The 24,181-nt window shown below is 42.9% G+C and overlaps 1 protein-coding gene across 1 annotated transcript; it reads left to right on the top strand.

Annotated features, from left to right (window-relative positions):
* The first annotated feature begins 1,416 nt into the window (after positions 1-1,416).
* On the top strand, positions 1,417-23,940 carry LOC124040011 (cone cGMP-specific 3',5'-cyclic phosphodiesterase subunit alpha'-like). The gene is given in 23 exon segments (XM_046356708.1): positions 1,417-1,660; positions 1,662-2,051; positions 3,309-3,461; positions 11,685-11,774; positions 12,056-12,196; positions 12,341-12,415; positions 12,529-12,596; positions 12,728-12,794; positions 12,916-12,963; positions 13,166-13,315; positions 13,420-13,563; positions 13,808-13,873; positions 13,994-14,140; positions 14,591-14,698; positions 16,050-16,159; positions 16,293-16,380; positions 17,540-17,640; positions 17,754-17,861; positions 17,994-18,057; positions 18,220-18,294; positions 18,416-18,499; positions 18,872-19,016; positions 21,953-23,940. Coding segments are annotated over 23 exon segments (2,550 nt in total). The 5' UTR covers positions 1,417-1,582; the 3' UTR covers positions 22,003-23,940.
* The last annotated feature ends 241 nt before the right edge of the window (positions 23,941-24,181 follow it).

Here is a 24,181-nt window from a genome sequence, read left to right on the forward strand (position 1 = left end):
ATCAGCCTGTCTTAATCCCACATGTGAAATTAGACAGGGGAACTTTGTCCGTCCTGTCTTGCCAGACAATCTAATAAAAGCACACCTTTGTTTGGACCATCTTTATCAGATCTCTAATTTTCCTCACTTAGAAAGGTTTACAGATTTCCCTATGAGGACAGTGAGATTAAGATAATTAAAATCAAATACTTCTACCAACATTGTTGTCACTACTTCCGCCGAAGTTAGTCCCTCCTCTCTCCTTGTTCGGGCGACGTTCGGCAGTCGACGTCACCAGCCCTCTAGCCATCGCCGATCCACTTTTCATTTTCCATAGATTTTGTCTTGTCTTGTCTTACATCACACGTGGTTCCAATTCCATTTATTACATGTTGTGTATTTAACCCTCTAAGACCCTGCCCTCCTTACATTTATAGGGTCCTAGACTACAGATTAACAATATATATTCATTATAGAGGTTTGGTATTGTTCCACAGTTGTTTTCATGTCTCTCTGCCTCTTATAAAGAGACACCTCTGAGAAATGTGTGACTGAGACAGAACTCTGCAGGGGAGTGTAGGAGATAAGAGACGAGTCAGACATTCCACAATATATCAACTTTGGGGAGTGGACATTTATTGCCTAGGCCTTAGAAAACACTGGAACTATTGTAATTCTCTTGCAAGTTTATATAGCTGTGTATGCATGGGCTTGGTCTGATGAGTAGAAGGTAATGGTGTATGCAGTGACATCACAAGTGCTGGACTTCAGGTTTAATAAAATAACTTGGGACCTTTTTATATTCCGAATTTACTCGGAAACATGTGCATGTTCCTGCTGTCAACTTCTGTCCGCAATTGCATTAATAAAGGTTTTTTAATGAATTAATTAAAGATATTGTCAGAATGCTAGTTTCACCAATGAGCCAATGATTGACAAGGAACAAGGAACGAACCCCAACAACATTATAGAGGGAACTGATTTAATTGAGCTCTTTTTTTAATTGCTTCACTGATGCTATTACTCAATTGGCTTCACTTTGACTGGAAATATAGCGTAGGGTATTCTTATAAACATACATCACTGTGAGAGAGAGTTCTGCGGCTGGAACATTTGCTTGGAACTATAGTGGGGAACTGAAGCATTGTTCTTCAAGGTCAACTGTCCAAATATTTCCTACTCAGTAGGCCATTTGGGTAAAAAGTCTATTGATGAGTCAACCATTTTGTCCCAAAATGAACTTTCTATACCACAGCTGCAGTAAGAGATAGAGCTCCAACAACCTGCCTCCCTTGCCTCAGATTGGATTGTACAATATAAAATGATCTGTGTTGGGATTTGCAGGTTAAGAAAGCTTAAGGGCTTTAATTTCATGACGTCACATTAATTAGCGGACACTTTGATCCTTTCAGCCTGTAAGCCACCACATTCAGTCAGCTTGTAGCGTAGTACAGGACGTTTTGGTGATTTGTCTGGGACCGCAGCAGAGGATGCACGTCGGTGCAAACGGAGGCCACTAAACGAAGCACCTTTTACACTTCCCTTTTGACTTTCCCGTGTGATGCGTCTGTAAGAGAAGGGAGGGAAAAGCAAACCATTCAAAATGGGAGACAAGGATAGTGTGGAAAAGTACCTGGAGAACAATCCCCAGTTCGCTAAAGAGTACTTTGATAAAAAGTTGCGCCCCCGAATTCATCTCGACAGCGTTCACAGAAAATCTTGAGATCAAAGATCAGACTTCGTTCAAAGATGTCTCCCAAATTCAGGAGGCCAACCTCATCTTTGACCTTGTCAAAGAAATGCAATCAGAAATCGTTATGGAAAAAGCATTGCACAAGGTCCTGCAGAGAATTTGCATGATTTTGAACGCAGACCGGTGCAGTTACTTTGATCTTCGATCTAGAAACGGAATACCGGAGCTTACAACGATGCTCTTCAATGTCACCCCTGGCACCAAATTTGAGGAGAACCTCGTCAACCCCACTGGTGAGATTGTGTTTCCAATCGATATGGGTGTAGTTGGATACACAGCGCACTCCAAAAAGATGCAAAACATTCCGGATGTTACCAAGGTGAGTGCCATCGTCAGCAGGTGCCCACCCACCAAAGTGTGTGTAAAGATTGTACATGCGCCACCAACGCACCCATAAAATGTCCAAAAGCAGTCGCAGTTTACACACAATTGTTTGTGTCAGATCTAAATTCTTAAAAATGTATTTTGTTTCTCACATAGGTTAGACATTTTAATTGATGCAGATTTGAGAAGATAGTTAAAGAAATATAAAGTGTTCATGCATGTCTCTGAAGGCGTAAGCCCATGAAGTTTAATGATTGTTATCTGTGTGCTATTTTTGTTAAATTCACTTGATGGATTTCTTGATGGTGTTGCCTAATAGTTTTGATTATCCAGAAGTCTGACCAAGGCAAACTTCCTAGTCTGATTAGGTCTACACGAAAGTCAGCTTCAACAAGTATAAGTGCAATTACAGGTATGATGGAATGAGGGATTCATTCTAAATGTTAATGTTGACCACTGAGTTTCTACAATAAAATTGTGATTTTAATGGCTGTTATTCCCCTGTGTAGTGCAGAAAATTGCTTTTACCTCCAGAAGCCCTACAAGTGTCATTATCTGGTTGATTTGCTAATTGAATACATTAATGTATTATATATATTTGTATAATTTAAGTCATCATGATAATATATTGTATCATATTCAAAACAAAAATGTCCAGTTGTATGACTGCAAAGATGTTGATGTTACAGTATGGACGACTGAAGATAAAGCAGGTTGAATTTTGCCCTGGAGGCAAACTGAGCGAGTTCTGCTAGATGGGCCAGCTGCAAAGTCAAAATTGTGGCTGTGCCAGCTAGTGACCATTCTGCAGAGCTGCCTCCAGGACAAGATTCATGACAATAAATGCCAACCAGCTAAAACAAATCTGTATTTGCAATTGGTCAACATACTGTAGATTACTGGATCAACACCCTTATTACATGTATAAATTAACTACAGAATTCAAGTAGGGGTTCAATCTATGCTTTTTTTATAGCCAGCGTATGTCCATAATGTTTCTCGTTTGATTTGCCCATGATATTTTCATTGATTGAAAATCAGCTTTATTACTTTTAAGACAATGGTTATAGAATTGGGCCATTTACATGACAGGGGTCGTTTTTTTAATCTAGCGACTGTTAATTGTACTCAATAGGCCTTTCCACATGGCATTATCTTAGCCCAGGGCTAAGGAGACTGTTAGCCCTGGGCTTTATTGCAGTGTGAACGCAGCTAATGTCTTGATCCAATATACTCTTTTTTTCACTTCCAGAATAACCGCTTCAGTGACTTTGTGGACAAGCAGACAGGATACAAAACCAAAAACATGCTCACATACCCCATCATGGCTGATAAAGAATGCATTGGTGTTGTAATGGCACTAAACAAAATTGGGGCCGAAGAATTCTCAAAAGCCGACGAGGAAGTAAGTCCTGAGCTCTCAAAAGAAAAATACCAGTCTTAGATAGGTTTCTCGGTGTTAGTAATCATGGGAACAACTTTTTTTTTAAATGTACAATTAATACATAATAGCACAATTCACACAGCACATGACATATACAGATACTGTATAACCTATATTACCCCAGTAATCAATATTCATGATGTTAAGTCCCCTATTTGGGTGGTTCTGGATCGGTTCCGACAGACATTTTGGTGGACAAATCACTCTGTGAACATCGTAGGGTCCCGTGTCTTATATAGTGCCAGAAAGCCCCATATCTCCGTAGTAAAAAAAGAAAGAATTAACACTAAAAAAAATTAATTAGAAATCTAAATAAAATCCTACAGGATTTTATCCAATAGGACTAGCAAATCAGGTAGGATTTTTCTTTTTACATTTTAGTCATTTAGCAGATAATCGTATCCAGGGAGACTTACAGTAGTGAGTGCAAACATTTTTTCATATTGGTCCCCTGTGGGAATTGAACCCAAAACCCTGGCATTGGAAGTGCTATGCTCTATCAAGTGAGCCACACAGAATCATGTAGAATTTCAATGTTTTTTTTCCTCCTATACGATTTCTATTGATTTTGTTGACGGGCATTACATTACATTCTTAAAAAATATATTTTTTTTACCCCTTTTCTCCCCAATTTTGTGGTATCCAATTGTTAGTAGTTACTATCTTGTCTCATCGCTACAACTCCCGTACGGGCTCGGGAGAGACGGTCAAAAGCCATGCTTCCTCCGAAACACAACCAAACCAAGCCGCACTTCTTCTTAACACAGCGCGCATCCAACCCGGAAGCCAGCCGCACCAATGTGTCGGAGGAAACACCGTGCACCTGGCGACCTGGTTAGTGTGCACTGCACCCGGCCCGCCACAGGAGTCGCTAGTGCGCAATGAGACAGGGATATTCCTACTGGCCAAACCCTCTCTAACCCGGACGACGCTAGGCCAATTGTGCATCGCCCATGGACCTCCTGGTCACGGCCTGGGCTCGAACCCAGTCAATTATCTTCAGGTTTTTTATTTCCCTCTCCTTATCCCAACATAAAGAGGACAAAGGGAGTGTTCCCTTTTTTGTATGCATAGCTGACAAATAAACAGTTGAAGTTGGAAGTTTACATACACTTAGGTTAGAGTCATTAAAACTTGTTTTTCAACCACTCCACAAATTTTTTGTTAGCAAATTATAGTTTTGGTAAGTTGGTTAGGACGACTTTGTGCATGACACAATTAATTTTTCCAACAATTGTTTACAGACAGATTATTTCACTTATAATTCACGGTATCATAATTCCAGTGGGTCAGAAGTTTACATACACTAAATTGACTGTGCCTTTAAATGGCTTGGGAAATTCCAGAAAATTATGTCATGGCTTTAGAAGCTTCTGATCATCATTTGAGTCAATTGGAGGTGTACCCGTGGATGTATTTCAAGTCCTACCTTTAAACTCAGTGCCTCTTTGCTTGATATCATGGGAAAATCTAAAGAAAGCCGTCAAGTCTGGTTCATCCTTTGGAGCAATTTCCATACGCCTGAAGGTACCACGTTCATCTGCACAAACAATAGTACACAAGTATAAACACCATGGGACCACGCAGCCATCATTCCGCTCAGGAAGGAGACACGTTCTGTCTCCTAGAGATGAACATACTTTGGTGCGAAAAGTGCAAATCAATCCCAGAACAACAGCAAAGGACCTTATAAAGATGCTGGAGGAAACAGGTACAAAAGTATCTATATTCACAGTAAAACAAGTCCTATATCGACATAAACTGAAAGGCCGCTCAGCAAGGAAGAAGCCACTGCTCCAAAACCGCCATAAAAAAGCCAGACTACGGTTTGCAACTGCACATGGGGACACAGATCGTACTTTTTGGAGAAATGCCCATTGTTCTGATGAAGCAAAAATAGAACTCTTCGGCCATAATGACCATCGTTATTTTGGAGGAAAAAGGGGGAGTCTTGCAAGCCGAAGAACACCATCCCAACCGTGAAGCAAGGGGGTGGCAGCATCATATTGTGGGGGTGCTTTGCTGCAGGAGGGACTGGTGCACTTCACAAAATAGATGGCTTCATGAATCAAAAATCAAATCAAATCAAATGTATTTGTCACATACACATGGTTAGCAGATGTTAATGCGAGTGTAGCGAAATGCTTTTGCTTCTAGTTCCGACAACGCAGTAACAACCAACGAGTAATCTAACTTAACAATTCCAAAACTACTACCTTATACATACAAGTGTAAAGGGATAAAGAATATGTACATAAAGATATATGAATGAGTGATGGTACAGAACGGCATAGGCAAGATGGAGTAGATGGCATAGAGTACAGTATATACATATGAGATGAGTAATGTAGGTTATGTAAACAAAGTGGCATAGTTTAAAGTGGCTAGTGATACATGTATTACATAAAGATGCAGTAGATGATATAGAGTACAGTATATACATATGAGATGAGTAATGTAGGGTATGTAAACATTATATTAAGTAGCATTGTTTAAAGTGGCTAGTGATATATGTTTACATCAATTTCCATTATTAAAGTGGCTTGAGTTGAGTCAGTGTGTTGGCAGCAGCCACTCAATGTTAGTGGTGGCTGTTTAACAGTCTGATGGCCTTGAGATAGAAGCTGTTTTTCAGTCTCTCGGTCGCTGCTTTGATGCACCTGTACTGACCTCGCCTTCTGGATGATAGAGGGGTGAACAGGCAGTGGCTCGGTTGGTTGTTGTCCTTGATGATCTTTATGGCCTTCCTGTGACATCGGGTGGTGTAGGTGTCCTGGAGGGCAGGTAGTTTGCCCCCCAGTGATGCGTTGTGCAGACCTCACTACCCTCTGGAGAGCCTTACGGTTGTGGGCGGAGCAGCTGCCGTACCAGGTGGTGATACAGCCCGACAGGATGCTCTCGATTGTGTCTGTAGAAGTTTGTGAGTGCTTTTGGTGACAAGCCAAATTTCTTCAGCCTCCTGAGGTTGAAAAAGAGGCGCTGCTGCGCCTTCTTCACGATGCTGTCTGTGTGGGTGGACCAATTCAGTTTGTCCGTGATGTGTACGCCGATGAACTTAAAACTTACTACCCTCTCCACTACTGTCCCGTCGATGTGGATAGGGGGGTGCTCCCTCTGCTGTTTCCTGAAGTCCACAATCATCTCCTTTGTTTTGTTGACGTTGAGTGTGAGGTTATTTTCCTGACACCACACTCCGAGGGCCCTCACCTCCACCCTGTAGGCCGTCTCATCGTTGTTGGTAATCAAGCCTACCACTGTAGGGTCGTCCGCAAACTTGATGATTGAGTTGGAGGCGTGCATGGCCATGCAGTCGTGGGTGAACAGGGAGTACAGGAGAGGGCTCAGAACGCACCCTTGTGGGGCCCCAGTGTTGAGGATCAGCGGGGTGGAGATGTTGTTACCTACCCTCACCACCTGGGGGTGGCCAGTCAGGAAGTCCAGTTACCCAGTTGCACAGGGCGGGGTCGAGACCCAGTGTCTCAAGCTTGGTGACGAGTTTGGAGGGTACTATGGTGTTAAATGCTGAGCTGTAGTCGATGAACAGCATTCTCACATAGGTATTCCTCTTGTCCAGATGGGTTAGGGCAGTGTGCAGTGTGGTTGCGATTGCGTCGTCTGTGGACCTATTTGGGCGGTAAAGCAAATTGGAGTGGGTCTAGGGTGTCAGGTAGGGTGGAGGTGATATGGTCCTTGACTAGTCTCTCAAAGCACTTCATGATGACGGAAGTGATAGTCGGTAGTCGTTTAGCTCAGTTACCTTAACTTTCTTGGGAACAGGGACAATGGTGGCCCTCTTGAAGCATGTGGGAACAGAAGACTGGGATAAGGGTCGATTGAATATGTCCGTAAACACACCAGTCAGCTGGTCTGCGCATGCTCTGAGGACGCGGCTAGGGATGCCGTCTGGGCCTGCAGCCTTGCGAGGGTTAACACGTTTAAATGTTTTACTCACGTCGGCTGAAGTGAAGGAGAGTCCGCAGGTTTTGGTAGCGGGCCGTGTCAGTGGCACTGTATTGTCCTCAAAGCGGGCAAAAAAGTTATTTAGCTTGTCTGGGAGCAAGACATCCTGGTCCGTGACGGGGCTGGTTTTCTTTTTGTAATCCATGATTGACTGTGGACCCTGCCACATACCTCTTGTGTCTGAGCCGTTGAATTGCGACTCTACTTTGTCTCTATACTGACGGCTTAGCTTGTTTGATTGCCTGATGGAGGGAATAGCTACACTGTTTGTATTCGGTCATGTTTCCGGTCACCTTGCCCTGGTTAAAAGCAGTGGTTCGCGCTTTCAGTTTCACGTGAATGCTGCCATCAATCCACTGTTTCTGGTTTGGGAATGTTTTAATTGTTGCTACGGGTACAACATCTTCAATGCACTTTCTAATGAACTCGCTCACCAAATCAGCATATTCGTCAATGTTGTTTGTTTATTTTTTTATTTTACCCCATTTTCTCCCCAATTTCGTGGTATCCAATTGTTTAGTAGCTACTATCTTGTCTCATCACTACAACTCCCGTACGGGCTCAGGCGAGACGAAGGTTGAAAGTCATGCGTCCTCCGATACACAACCCAACCAAGCCAAGCCAAGCAGCACTGCTTCTTAACACAGCACGCATCCAACCCCTCCCTAACCCAGACAACGCTAGGCCAATTGTGCGTTGTCCCACGGACCTCCCGGTCAAAGCCGGTTACGACAGAGCCTGGGCGCGAACCTAGAGTCTCTGGTGGCACAGCTGGTGCTGCAGTACACCCGAGAGGCCCTGTCAATGTTGTTGTTGGACGCAATGCGGAACATATCCCAATCCACGTGATCGAAGCAGTCTTGAAGCGTGGAATCAGATTGGTAAGACCAGCGTTGAATAGACCTGAGCGCGGGAGCTTCTTGTTTTAGTTTCTGTCTGTAGACTGGGAGCAACAAAATGGAGTCGTGGTCAGCTTTTCCGAAAGGAGGGCGGTGGAGGGCCTTATATGCGTTGCGGAAGTTAAAATAACAATGATCTAGGGTTTTACCAGCCCTGGTTGCGTAATCGACATGCTGATACAATTTAGGGAGTCTTGTTTTCAGATTAGCCTTGTTAAAATCCCCACCTACAATGAATGCAGCCTCAGGATATGTGGTTTCCAGTTTGCATAGAGTCAAATAAAGTTCGTTCAGGGCCATCGATGTGTCTGCTTGGGGGGGAATATATACGGCTGTGATTATAATCGAAGAGAATTCCCTTGGTAGATAATACAGTCGACATTTGATTGTGAGGAATTCTAAGTCAGGTGAACAGAAGGACTTGAGTTCCTGTGTGTGGTTATGATCACACCAGGATGAGGCTGGAAATTTATGTGGATATATTGAAGCAACATCTCAAGACATCAGTCAGGAAGTTAAAGATTGGTCGCAAATGGATCTTCCAAATGGACAATGACCCCAAGCATACTTCCAAAGTTGTGGCAAAATGACTTAAGGACAACTCAATCCTATAGAACATTTGTGGGCAGAACTGAAAAAGCGTGTGCAGCAAGGAGGCCTACAAACCTGACTCAGTTACACCAGCTTTGTCAGGAGGAATGGGCCAGAATTCACCCAACTTATTGTGAGAAGCTTGTGGAAGACTACCCGAAACATTTGACCCAAGTTAAACAATTTAAAGGCAATGCTGCCAAATACTAATTGAGTGTATGTAAACTTCTGACACACTGGGAATGTGATGAAAGAAATAAAGCTGAAATAAATAATTCTCTCTACTATTATTCTGACATTTCACATTCTTAAAATATAGTGGTGATCCTAACTGACCTAAGACAGGGAATTTGTACGAGAATTAAATGTCAGGAATTGTGAAAAACTTGGTTTAAATGTATTTGGATAAGGTGTATGTAAACTTCCAACTTCAACTGTATATAAAATGAAATAAATGCTTATCTTTGTGCTATTGTACCTAAACATGTATTTTCCTTTGCAAATAAGGAATGTAAAGATTCTGTACCATCTAAGGGGAAAACCCCCCCAAACATCTTGTGTTATTGTAACATTGTCTATAGTATTGTATGTTATATTGTAATGTCTAATTCAAAGACAAGAAGTTGCATGAATAAGCATCATATCAAATAACTCAAGTGAGTGTTGGAGAGTGTGTTGAAAAAGGTGTACTGTATTGGTGGTCAGACTGTAAATGAACTTACAGCCTTGAATATCTCCCATATTGTGGTGGTGAATAAAACTGAAATTAATATACAACAGTTGCTTTATGTACTGGAACAAATTACAACAAACTATCATTTAATGGGTTCAATTAAGAAAATATGTTCTAGTAGAATTCTGATTGGGGTGACAAGATCCTACAATCCTATAGGAATGTTTGGTATCAATAATTCCCCATTGGATTCAATGGAGAAACACATTTTTGATATCAATAATTCCATTGTTTATATAAACAAGTCAGGTTGCTCTCGATGGTGCAGCTGTTGAACCTTTTGAGGATCTGAGGACCCATGCCAAATCTTTTCAGTCACCTGAGGGGGAATAGGTTTTTTTGTGCCCTCTTCACGACTGTCTTGGTGTGCGTGTTAGTTTGTTGGTGATGTGGACGCCAAGGAACTTAAAGCTCTCAACCTGCTCCACTGCAGCCCTGTCGATGAGAATGGGGGTGTGCTCGGTCCTCCTTTTTCTTTGTCTTGATCACGTTGAGGGAGAGGTTGTTGTCCTGGCACCACACGGCCAGGTCTCTGACCTCCTCCCTATAGACTGTCTCATCGTTGTCGGTTGCCAGGCCTAACACTGCTGTGTCATCGGCAAACTTGATGATGGTGATGGAGTCGTGCCTGGCCATGAAGTCATGAGTGAACAGGAGTAACAGGAGGGGACTGAGCATGCACCCCTGAGGGGCCCCCGTGTTGACGATCAGCGTAGAGGATGTGTTGTTCCCTGCCCTCACCATCTGGGGGTGGCCCATCAGGAAGTCCAGGATCCAGTTGCAAAGGGATGTGTTTAGTCCCAGGGTCCTTAGCTTAGTGATGAGCTTTGAGGGCACTATGGTGTTGAATGCTGAGCTGTAGTCAATGAATAGCATTCTCACATAGGTGTTCCTTTTGTCCAGATGGGAATGGGCAGTGTTGAGTGCAATAGAGATTGCATCATCTGTGGATCTGTTGAGGCGGTATGCAAATTGGAGTGGGTCTAGGGTTTCTGGGATAATGGTGTTGATATGACCCTATACCAGCCTTTCAAAGCACTTCATGGCTACAGACATGAGTGCTACGGGTCGGTAATCATTTAGGCAGGTTACCTTAGTGTTCTTGGGCACAGGGACTGTGGTGATCTGCTTGAAACATGTTGGTATTACCAGACTCAGTCAGGGACAGGTTGAAATTGTCAGTGAAGACACTTGCCAGTTGGTCAGCTCATGCTCGGAGTACACGTACTGGTAATCCGTCTGGCCCTGCGGCCTTGTGAATGTTGACCTATTTAAAGGTCTTACTCACATCGGTTACGGAGAGCGTGATCACACAGTCACCTGGAACAGCTGGTGCTCTCATGCATGTTTCAGTGTTACTTGCCTCGAGCGAGCATAGAAGTAATTTAGCTCGTCTGGTAGGTATGTGTCACTGGGCAGCTCGTAGTCTGTAATAGTTTGCAAGCCCTGCCACATCTGACGAGCGTCAAAGCCGGTGTAGTACGATTCAATCATAGAGTTACGGGATCGTAAAACAACGGCCATCTCCATCAGCGCCATTATCAAATTATTATTGAATTATCATGGTATAGAAACTTGATCAATTTTCTGGAAAATAGTCATCCTTTAACTGTCACTAAGTATAATCATATTTATTTTACAGTTCTAAGAAACGTGAAATCTTATATTAAGTCATTTATAATGTGATTGTTGCTATATTTAGAAAACATTTCAGTCATTTCAAGCCCTAATGCCCCACTTTTTCTAAATAGGAAGAAAATCATATACTGTACTTGAGCTTGTGTCCTACAAAGTGAGTACACCACAGCAATTAATAACTATTTTTAATAGAAACTATTAGGCCACAAAACTATTAGGTTCTCTCTCGATCATGAGATGTGGCGATACTGCATATTCAATGTTAGCACGGTTTGAGGGATGTATGACATCAGTAGTCTGGACATCACCTCAGATGAATGCCTGTCTGCTGTACTGATTGATTTCATTGGATTTGGTTTTCAGCTCTGGAACAAGTACATGGTCTTTGCACACGTCATTGCCCTGCAGCATCACACTGCATACATGTTCAACGTGGAATCCAGGAGGAGTCAGGTAAGAATCCAGTGAACCCCATCATTCAACATGAGCTGTCCGTCAACTGTGTCATTCATGCTGGCCCTTGAATACAAAGACACAGTTCACCAAGGTAATTTTCTATTAGTGTCTGACACAAGAATAAGATGATAAGATGAGTGGTATAATATATCAGTAATATATCAATGATCATCATAATATATCATCATATCAGTTAAAGTTTCCTGTACAGCCATGTTATTCCACTATAACAGTTTCCCTAAAGAAAATGATTCATTTTTCTCCATTTGTTCTTCAAGGTACTTCTGTGGTCTGCCAGCAAAGTGTTTGAAGAGTTGACAGACATTGAGAGACAGTTCCACAAAGCTCTGTACACTGTGAGAATCTACCTCAATTGTGAAAGATACTCTGTGGGCCTCTTGGACATGACCAAAGAGAAGGTTTGTTACTAGTGTATAGTATGCTGAGGCATATTGCTGTTTTGTCACTGTCTTGATATCGGTGCCATTTTGGATCTGCTCCCTCTGTGGTTGCTAAATGGATACACTGAAGTCCTGACTGCTGTCTTCCCTCTCTTCGTACAGGAGTTCTACGATGAGTGGCCAGTGAAGCTGGGAGACGTACCGCCATACAGCGGACCAAAGACCCCCGACGGAAGGGTAAAGGACCGATTTTCCTTTGATATGATTTTCGCCAAACATTCTGCTCTTTCCTCTACTGCCTTGTCTATGGCACAATCACAGCCGGTGACTGTTGTTCTGTGCGTCTGCAGGAAGTCATCTTCTACAAGATTATTGACTATCTCTTAGAAGGACCCAAAGAGGAAATCAAAGTCATACCGTAAATACCAGTAGCTTCTTGTTAGAAAGCATTCATTATTATTATTATGCTCTCTGAACGAACACAAAAAAAGTCTCAAAGTACCCAAATCTATCACTCACTCTCTTACTCCCTCCCTCTGTTCCATGCAGGGGACCTCCTATTGACCACTGGGCCCTGGTCAGTGGGCTCCCCACCTATGTTTCTGAGAATGGCTTTGTAAGTTGATGTGAAAGAGTGCATGTAGTCCATTAACCACAGACAATATACTATCCACAAGCATGTAGGGCCTACTGTAGACAGGGACTTTACTGAAATAGGTCTTCTTCTTCCCCTGCAGATTTGTAACATGATGAATGTTGCCGCTGATGACTACTTCAAATTCCAGGTGAGGAGTCTGGGCCCCAATTGGATGGATGGTATTAGGTATAGGATGACCTTGGTGTTACAATATATTGAGTCCTCAGCAACACGTGCTATTTGAAGAGGACCACCAGCCCTCAGATTGGTGTTGTATTCCTAAAATGCAATATTCTAGGGATAATTCTCAAAGTGCTTACAAATCGACTTCATGCTGTTTTGTCTTTCAGAAAGAGGCTGTGGATGAGACAGGTTTCGTCATCAAGAACGTCTTGTCCCTTCCCATCGTCAACAAAAAGGAAGAAATTGTGGGTATTGCCACTTTCTTCAACAGGAAAGATGGAAAACCGTTCGATGAGCACGACGAACAGATCACTGAGGTGAGTGCATATACACCGCTCATATCAACCACTTCACTCGTAAATTCTGTCATGAATTACATGTGAATGTATGAGGTGGTAAATGCCTGTCTGCATTGTTCCAGGCCCTCACTCAGTTCCTGGGATGGTCGGTGCTCAACTGCGACACGTACGACAGACTGAACAGGATGGAGTGGAGAAAGGACATCGCCCAGGAGATGCTCATGTGTCAGAGCAGATGCACCAACACTGAAATGCAGAGTATCCTGGTGAGACCTGAGACATGTTAGATTCATAGAGGAAACTAGCCTCATGGGACAAACCTTTGATACTCTTTTCTCTTTAAGCTATAAAAATAAAAATAAACATAAACAGAATCAGTGTGCGACTCTCCTTATTTTTTTTATAGCTCATAGTTTATCTGCCGTTAGTCAGGACCTCTACATAAAATTGTTTTCTCTGGGTGTGCGCCAGCTCATGTTTTTTTTATTTCACCCTTTTCTCTTTCCACAGAACACAAAGGAGAAGTTTGATGCCGAACCAGAGGACTGTGACCAGAAAGAGATGTACAAGCTCTTGGTAAGACCCATGTATAAGACTGTCAGTGAAAGTGGGTAGAGACACAGTGATAATGTAGCCCAGAGTGGTGTTTGAATGATCAATCAATAAATATATGGCTATTATTTTGCCCTTCTGTAGAGATCGAACTGCCCCGTGGCCATAGACGTAGACCTGCTGCTGTTCTCCTTCAGTGACTTCCCTGTGACTGAGCACGGCCTTATCATGTGTGGAATTCGCTGCTTCTTTGAGCTGAACGTGGTGGAGAAGTTCAAAGTGCCCGCAGAGGTCAGTCATGAAGCCCCTGGCTAGTAAAACAAACATATTAATTTCAGAGGTATTTATTTAGTTGTGACCTCAGCATTATACATTACGTGTCCCCAGAATGCATGCAATGTATGTACTGTACATGACTCAATATATTAACAAAGCTTTTGCCTTTTTGGTATCTAATTTATTTTGTTGAGCCTAACGTTTTCCAAATACAAGGCCATGTCCTACTGGTTTGGTCAAATAGAGCAGCGGTTCCCAACCAGGGGCACTAGAACCATCCATTACTTGAGAAGACTTATGAGACCATAGGCCTACTGGTAAAATGCACATGAGGGGTTCTTCAGGGGGACTCCGGGCAGAGAAACATTCTGTTGGTGGTAATGTAACCGAAAAAGGTTGGGAACCACTGATATAGATCATTAGTAAAGTCATGGCTAATTGTTTCCTCTCCACATGTACAACCAGACCCTGACCCGATGGATGTACACTGTTCGGAAAGGTTACCGTGACATCACCTACCACAACTGGAGACACGGCTTCAATGTGGGCCAGACCATGTTCTGTCTTCTACAGGTGAGTCCCTCTACTCCTTCAGTACCAATAATACCACCTGATACCTACAGTGCCATGAACAATTACTTTCCCCCTTTCTGATTTTCTCAATTTGTTCATATTTTTGATACTGTTATCAGATCTTCAACCGAAATGTAATATTAAATAAAGGGAACCTGAGTTCACCAAAAAAAGTTCAATTTTTTACATTTTTAACCCAATTCCCCTGGGTGAAAAAGTAATTGCCCCCTTACAATAACTCAATAACTGTTTGTGCCACCTTTAACTGCAATGACTGCAACCAAATGCTTCATGTAATTGTTGATCAGTCTCTCACATCGCTGTGGAGGAATTTTGGCCCAGTCTTCCATGCAGATCTGCTTTAACTCAGCGACATTTGTGGGTTTTCAAGCATGAATTTGTCGTTTCTAGTCCTGCCACAAAATCTCAATTGGGATTAGGTCTGGACTTTCACTAGGCCATTGCAAAACTTCACATTTGTTACTTTTTAACCATTTTCATGTAGACTTGATTGTGTGTTTTGGATCTTGACCCAGCTGCGCTTCAGCTTCAGCTCACAGATGGATGGCCTGACATTCTCCAATTCTCTGATACAGAGCAGAATTCATGGTTCCTTCTATTAAGGCAAGTCATCCAGGTCCTGAGGCAGCAAAGCATCCCCAAACCATCACACTACCACCACCATGCTTAACCGTTGGTATAAGGTTCTTATTGTGGAATGCAGTGCTTGGTTTTCGCCAGACATAATGTCCAAAACGTCCAAAACGTTGACTCAAGTTTGTCGAAAAGCACCTGGAAGCACCTGGATGATCATCAAGACTCTTGAAAGGAAGTTCTATGGACAGATGAGTCAACATTATAACTTTTTGGACGACATGGGCACCACTATGCCTTTGGTTGGAGTCATTGCAGCATAAGGTGGCACAACCAGTGTAAGGGGGCAATTACTTTTCCCCACAGGGGCATTGGGTGTTGCATAACTTTGTAATTGTTGTGTTATTTGTTCACTCAGGGTCCCTTCACCTAATAGTTGGTTTTGGTTGAAGATCTAATAACATTCTGTATCAAAAAACATGCAAAAGTAGAGAACATTAGAAATGGGGCCAATACTTTTCACTGCACTGTACATGGCTAAGTGTAGATTGTGCAGACTATCTGGACATTAAATCACCAAAAGAAGAGTAGTTCAAAGAACCTATTTATTTAGAGAAACATTGATGATGCCAACCAAAGGCTGCCCACTAATGATAATTGACCTATCACCTGACACATCCATTTTGTTCGATAGTGGATCACCCCACCCCTACCATTTTGTTTGATAATGAATCAGACCACCCTTTTGCTTCTTCAGACAGGCAGGCTGAGGAAATATTACTCTGACCTGGATGCCTTTGCCATGGTGGCTGCTGCATTCTGCCACGATATTGACCACAGGGGGACCAACAACTTATACCAGACAAAGTAAGACCCCCTTTGTTTACCTATGAGCACTCAAACCACTCCCTAAATAATCACTGTTTAGTTGTCTGTTCTTGGTTTGGAAGGTGTTGTTTGGGGTCTACTGATTGTGTTTACCGCTCTCTCTGACCTGCAGGAGTGGATCGCCTTTAGCCAAACTGCACGGATCCTCCATCATGGAGAGGCACCATCTGGAATATAGCAAGACGCTCATGGCTGAGGAGGTTCGAGACCCCGACTCCTGTTACGGCTGTGGCCAAAATGGCACCCCATTCCCTATTACATTTGAGTAATTTAGCAAACGCTCTTATCCAGAGCGACTTACAGTAGTGAGTGCATACAATTTTAGCAGTTATCAGTTGCCGCCTTCATCCACCTTTCCAGACGTTTGGGAGATAGGACCCCTGTGTCCGCCTTGCCAGACGTTTGGGAGATAGGACTCCTGTGTCCACCTTTCCAGATGTTTGGGAGATAGGACTCCTGTGTCCGCCTTGCCAGACGTTTGGGAGATAGGACTCCTGTGTCCACCTTTCCAGACGTTTGGGAGATAGGACTCCTGTGTCCACCTTTCCAGACGTTTGGGAGATAGGACTCCTGTGTCCGCCTTGCCAGACGTTTGGGAGATAGGACTCCTGTGTCCGCCTTTCCAGACGTTTGGGAGATAGGACTCCTGTGCCCACCTTTCCAGACGTTTGGGAGATAGGACTCCTGTGTCCGCCTTGCCAGACGTTTGGGAGATAGGACTCCTGTGTCCACCTTTCCAGACGTTTGGGAGATTGGACTCCTGTGTCCACCTTTCCAGACGTTTGGGAGATAGGACTCCTGTGTCCACCTTTCCAGACGTTTGGGAGATAGGACTCCTGTGTCCACCTTTCCAGACGTTTGGGAGATAGGACTCCTGTGTCCACCTTTCCAGACGTTTGGGAGATAGGACTCCTGTGTCCACCTTTCCAGACGTTTGGGAGATAGGACTCCTGTGTCCACCTTTCCAGACGTTTGGGAGATAGGACTCCTGTGTCCGCCTTTCCAGCCATTGAGGACTTGTAGCTTTGTAATTGGAGTTGTCCATCTCCTAGACTGGCTGCACACCAGGGTTTGAGAGCCCAGTCTACCCTATATTTTCCTGTAACCCTGGGTGGGGGCCCTAACCGGGTGCTGTCAGCCGGAGCCAGCTAAGCCCGAGATTCGCGTGGGGCAGGGGCGTCACTCCCTGAGGTAGCATGCAAGGCAGAGCAGAGCAAAATAAGGGAAGTCAGAGCAACGCAAGCATGGCAAAGCTATGCTACCCGCTACCCCTACATAGTGCACTACTTTTGGCCGGCGTTTGCATACAAGGTAATTGTGGGAGTTGAATTCTTACCTTTTTCTCTACTCCCCCTTCAGAGCCTGAACATTTTTGTGAATCTCCAGAAGCGCCAGTTTGAGACTGTACAGCACTTGTTTGACGTCTGCATCATTGCCACTGATCTGGCTTTGTACTTCAAGTGGGTTTTTAACCATTGTTATGGTCTCTGATATAGCTGCTTTTAAATATACTGAATCAGCATCACTTTTCATGTGTGCAATGTTCTAACTTGACTGTTGGTCCGGCCCCCAGAAAAAGAACAATGTTCCAGAATATTGTGAACGCCACTGAGCCAATGGAAACCGAGAAGGACAAAATCGACCACATTTCCAACAACGCCATCAGGAAGGAAATTATCATGTGAGTAGGAATGTTATTCTTTCCTCCATCTCAGGGATTTACTACACTTGAGGCAGTTGTGCACATTGTCGCAGTTCTCGGTTTCTTACATAATATGAATTATTATAACAATATAACCTTCTTGTGTATCAGGGCCATGATGATGACAGGTTGTGACTTGTCTGCCATCACCAAACCATGGGAGGTCCAAAGCAAGGTGGATACTATATCTGTCCACCATGTCATGGAACAAAACAACACAGCAAAGACAATATATATATATATATCCCAATTTCCTCAAGACAATATAGACCACAGGATGCTCTGATGTTTAAATTAGTACTGACACAATCTTTTCTATGAATGATCTACCTCCTAGGTGGCTCTAATGGTCGCAGCTGAGTTCTGGGAGCAAGGTGACTTGGAAAGGTCCGTTCTCGATCAGCAACCCATTGTGAGTTTGTGAAGAAAACCCCTGTTTCTTTACAATATACTATATGTTTATAGAGTAATCACACATTTTTGTTCGTTCTCTGTTTGAGTTGATCTTCCCCATTCATTTCATTGATCCTCAGCCCATGATGGACAGAAACTGTGCAGCGGAGTTACCCAAGATGCAGTGCGGTTTCATTCAGTTTGTGTGTGCGTTCGTATACAAGGTAACTGCCTGGCTGGTTGAAGCTCAACAAAGCCCTGTTTTGTGTCTTAATTCATTGGAATCTGTTGATTAGAAAGAACTCAGCTTGTGTTATTTGTCATTGGGTATAATGTTCTATCAATTGTTTTTGGAAACGGAATCATACTTCGAAAAATAGATGAGATCAGTGTCTCTGTGAACCATCAATGTCATCTTCAGTGAGGAGGTCATCCAGTTTAGACCACCATGAGTGACCAGTAAGCCTATCCATCTACAAGTTTGCATCAGCTGAACTCCACAGCGGGAATGTTTTTGCACTGTGAGGAATATGTCAGGTTGAGTGACAGTCCCGAGCACGAGAATGCTTGCAATAATGGGGCCTACTTGTGCGCAGGAATTCTCGAGGTTCCACGTAGAGATCACCCCAATGTTTGATGGGCTGAACAACAACCTAAAGAACTGGAAAGAGCTGGCCGACATCCACGCCGCCAAGATGGCGGCCATTGAAGAAGAGAAAAAGAAGCTTGAAGCACCAGCAGGTAACTTTTGAAATACAGTCAGGTCTCAGCCAAGAAATCAGGGTTGGAGTCAATTTTGAATGAAATTCAATTCAACCCATGAATTGAAATTCTATTTTGAATTGAATTTAACAAGAGTGTACACAAAACATTAGGAACACCTTCCTAATATTGAGTTGCAACCCCATTTGCCCTAAGAACAGCCTTAATTCATCAGGGCATGGACTCGTAAAGGGATGTTACACAGGAGTGCTGGCCCATGTTGACTCCAATGCTCCCCACAGTTGTGTCAAGTTGGCTGGATGTCCATTGGGTGGGGGACCATTCTTGATACACAAGGGAAACTGTTGAGCATGAAAAACCCAGCAGAATTGCAGTTCTTGACACACTCAAAACAGTGCACCTGACACCTACTACCCCTTAAATCTTTATCTTGCCCATTTTTATTTATTTTAGTAGGCAAGTCAGTTAATAAGAACAAATTCCTATTTACAATGATGGCCTACCAGGAAACAGTGGGTTAACTTCCTTGTTCAGGGGCAGAACAACATATTTTGATATTGTCAGCTCAGGGACAGGCCCAACGCTCTAACTACTAGGCTACCTGTCGCCTCAATCACCCTCTGAATGGCACACATGCACAATCCATGTCTCAATTGTCTCAAGGCTTAAAAAACCTTCTTTAACCTGTCTCCTTCCCTTCATCTACACTGATTGAAGTGGATTTAACAAGTGATCTCAATAGGGTTCAAAGATTTCACCTGGATTCACTTGGTTAGTCTACGTCATGGAAAAAGAGCACATGTTCCTAATGTTTTGTGTACTCAGTGTATGTGCACTCAATTTTTTTAAACATTTGTATAAGATAAGATACACTATATCTACAAAAGTATGTGGACACCCCTTCAAACTAGTGGATTCGGCTATTTCAACCACACCCGTTGCTGACAGGTGTAAAAAAATCTAGCACACAGCCATGCAATCTCCATAGACAAACTTTTGCAGTAGAATGGACTTACTGAAGAGCTCAGTGACTTTCAACGAGGCACCATCATAGGATACCACATTTCCTACAAGTCATTTCGTCAAATTTATGGCCTTGCTAGAGCTGCCTAGGTCAACTGTAAGTGCTGTTATTGTGAAGTGGAAACGTCTAGAAGCAAACAATGGCTCAGAAACAAAGTGGTAGGCCACACAAGCTCACAGAACGGGATCGACGGGGGCTGAAGCGTGTTGCTTGTAAAAATCGTCTTATCCTCAGTTCCAAACGGCCTCTGGAAGCAACTTCAGCACAATAACTTTTCGCCGGGAGCTTTATGAAATGCGTTTCCATGGCCAAGCAGCCGCACACATGCCTAAAATCACCATGCACAATGCCAAGCTGTCGGCTGGAGCAGTGGAAACGCGGTCTCTGGGGTGATGAATCAAGCTTCACCATCTGGCAGTCCGAAGGACGAAAATGGCTTTGGCGGATGCCAGGAGAACGCTACCTGCCCAAACGCATACTGCCAACTGTAAAGTTTGGTGAAGGAGGGATAATGGTCTGGGGCTGTTTTTAAGGGTTCATGCTAGGCCCCGTAGTTCCAGTGAAGGGAAATCTTAACGCGGCAGCATACAATCACATTCTAGACGATTCTGTGTTTCCAACTTTGTGGCAATTTTTTGGGAGAAGGCCCTTTCCTGTTTCAGCATGACAATGCCCCCGTGCACAAAGCAAAGTCCATGCAGAAATGGCTTGTCGAGTTCGGTGTGGAAGAACTTGACTGGCCTGCACAGAGCCCTGACCTCAACCCCATCGAACACCTTTTGGTATTAATTGGTATGCCGACTGCGAGCCAGGCCTAATCGCCCAAAATCCGTGCCGACCTCACTAATGCTCTTGTGGCTGAATAGAAGCAGGTCTCAGCAGCAATGTTCCAACATCTAGTGGAAAGCCTTCCCAGAAGAGTGGAGGCTGTTATAGCAGCAACGGGGGAACCAGCTCCATATTAATGACCATGATTTTGGAATGAGATGTTCGGAGAGCAGGTGTCCACATACTTTTTTTTATCCCCCAAAGGGTGCTTAATAAAGTGATATAGTGATGTATAGAAGACATTAACCATAACATATTTATTGAATTAAATTTGCAGTTGCTACAACCATTTGTGGACTTATAAATGAATTATATATACCCATTGATTCTTGAAGAATTTAACTTATAAATGCCTTATGAGCTTAGTTCAACTGTCCGAAACCAAAATATAAACTTGCTTTAATCCAATGTCTGTAAACAAAGTAAATGTAACAAACACTGCATAGCCTCAAAAAATGGTTAAAAGTATATTTGTGATATCATAGATGGTCAGTCCTTGCATCCATAGCTCTGTTAATGAATTTCAGAGTGGTAACATTTCTCCAGACCCATCCCTCAGCTTTTTACCATAACAGGGGTGGGGTGTACGCTTTGCTATTGTTTCAAGTGCTGATTGCCACTTTGATATAAATTATATTCTATTGTCGCCAATTCGAATTCAATTCTAATTCAACAATTGAATTAGAATTAAAGGGCTATTTGCAGACTGGACCCAACCCTGCAAGAAACACTATTGTACAATCTCCCAAGAAATAGCAACACCGGTAAATAGCAAACCATTCTTTTAGACACAGTGCCTAAAGCTTGTCCATGCACACAGATGCCAAGCGGACCATTTTTTTAGACAGGCTTTGGCTAAACATGTCAGACAGGGCTGAAAACGGACCAGCCCATCTGGCATTTGCCCAAAATGCCAGATGGCCAGTCCGCCCCTGAAGTTACCTTAGTTAAGTTATCAACAAACTAAGACCACCTTCTTACTCTTTATCTTGTTGCTTGCTGTCTTGCTATAAACACAAATCAATCTTTAAAAAATTGATTTGTCTTGTGGTGTATGTTGTTGCTGCTTGCTGCCTTGCTGTCCTGCTTTCTGTTTGAACAGTAGAGGAGGCAGCAGAGGTTGGAAAGTCCAAGACCTGCACCATCGCCTAACCTCCTGGATTGTGCCCCAGTCCCGGCCGTGTGGCAGAGGATCCCTGGGCGCAGCAAGCAGTCAGTGGGGAGACCGTGTGAAGATGTGTCCCTGTGTGGACTGACTTAATCACTTCCCCTCATTCTCAGGACTTGTTAAGCCAATCCTGCTGGATCGACACACTCATCGCAGATGTACCCGCAGCTGATGCATTACCATATCTTGACAGCGCACTTAAAGTAGAGCTTACCTTTCGCAGATAACTATAGGTACGACTTTATCGACAACTAACATAATCCAAGTGATGAAACAAACATTACATCTTAACATCTGTCAAATGGCATATACTGTATTTAATATATTTAGACATGTATTCTGTTTTGGGAAATATCTCCCTGTACATTTGTATCCATACTCTGATGATCCATAAAGATATTAGGGGGAAAGTTCAGTGGACAAACTTTTATAACTGAGCTGTTTTATTAGAACAGGAAAAACTCATTTCGGGAATTGTAAGAAATAATATGAGTCGGAAGTAACACAAACGAATTCTGTTGAAAGGCAGTCACTGTTCATTTAGAATGATTTACTGTAAGAGCACAAGCCTCTTCCCATAACTCAAACTTGAAACTTGTTTTAGCAAGTGACAATTGACTTTACCGAGGGCTAATATAATAGCAATGCTCAAAATGTGTACACACTCCTGAGCCTTGTGAGGTTGCATTTATGTTGATATGCAAAAGTATATATTTTTTGATTGTCAGAGATTTTCTACTTCATGTATTTTACGAGTGGAGCTGAGTCAGTTCAAAGCCTAAGTCTTTAGATTCTATGAACTGATATGGTTCGAAGTCACATTTGAGCATCAGGTATCCATAGCAAACTTTGTGTTCAATTTTAAACTGCACATTTCCTCCAATAACTTGAAAATGTAATATATATGACGATAATATATTTGTGTATCATAAATTGCAATTCAATCCATCTTTAAAAAAAAATTGAGATTATGCTACTGTATCATGTATGTTTATGCTCCAAAGAAAAGTAGTTCATCATATAAATGTAAAATATGTGAAAATGAAACCTTACAATCCCCCCCAAATTGTTGTGCTTGCTATTAGGAGGCAATCCTTAGTAAGGCTTCATCAGCATTGTAAATATCTCCAGGTACCTGACCATAAGATGATTTGATGGGATTGAGTTTACTTGTCAGTCGGCTTTTGAGATCTGCACAGCTTGAAACTTTAAATACCCTACTTACTGTAGATAAAGTAGGCTACCGAAGTCTTATATCTACTGTGTGTGAAAGACACCATGTTTGTTTGATGGGGACAAGCCTGCAATGTGGCCTCAGTCAGACCAAAGTTCCTCTTCTCTTTGTTTGACCATTTGAGGCTTATTTGAGGACCGGTGTAAAATTAATTTAAGCAACAATGAGAAAGTGAATTGCAACGGGATTTCTATAAAGAAAACCTCCTTAGAAATCCTGCCAAGCAATCTCCTTTTGACCTACTGTAACAGGTGGCCAAGACATCTGCGGAGACATCCGTGAGTTGCCCTAAGCAGGAAACACAGGGCAGGCAAAGTTTGACTCCCTTTGCTTATGCAACGTGCCCTCACTAAATCAATGGAAAATCAATCAAGAGCAGTAATCCAATGAGGGTGGCTTTGACAGCCACTCTTCATCTTAAATGGGTTCTCTGAATTTCTGTTCCTAGAGGTGCTGGGCGGGGCAGGCTGCTTGGGTTTGGGCTCCACAGTGGGATAAGGCGAACAGTATGAGAAGCAATCTATTCTGCGCGTACGTTTAAAGGACACAAAATGTATATCTACTAATTCTATTGCGTTATCATTGAGAGATTAGAATTTGACATTTGATGTCTGATGAAACGAATTCTACTGTATGTACGTGTCATAAGATGTAACATGTTAACAAAATAAAGGCATTCATCAAAGTCTGTGGGATTGTTGTCACATTCTTTAAACTTGCCCACTGAATTGAACAATTTTACCCACTACCCTTGAAATGGAATAGCACATTGATATACAGTAGACGCAGGACTAACTTGAAACACTTTGGGGTAGACAGTCCTCATGACTCCTGTATCGTGCATGGAGATTACCCTCTAAAGCTGGATTAGCCCTGGGAAAAGAAGATCAGCCAATTGCGTTGCTGTCGAGACCAATGCAGTTTGACGC

Source organism: Oncorhynchus gorbuscha, linkage group LG07, assembly GCF_021184085.1.
Source record: "Oncorhynchus gorbuscha isolate QuinsamMale2020 ecotype Even-year linkage group LG07, OgorEven_v1.0, whole genome shotgun sequence".
In the NCBI taxonomy this organism is placed as follows: domain Eukaryota; kingdom Metazoa; phylum Chordata; class Actinopteri; order Salmoniformes; family Salmonidae; genus Oncorhynchus; species Oncorhynchus gorbuscha.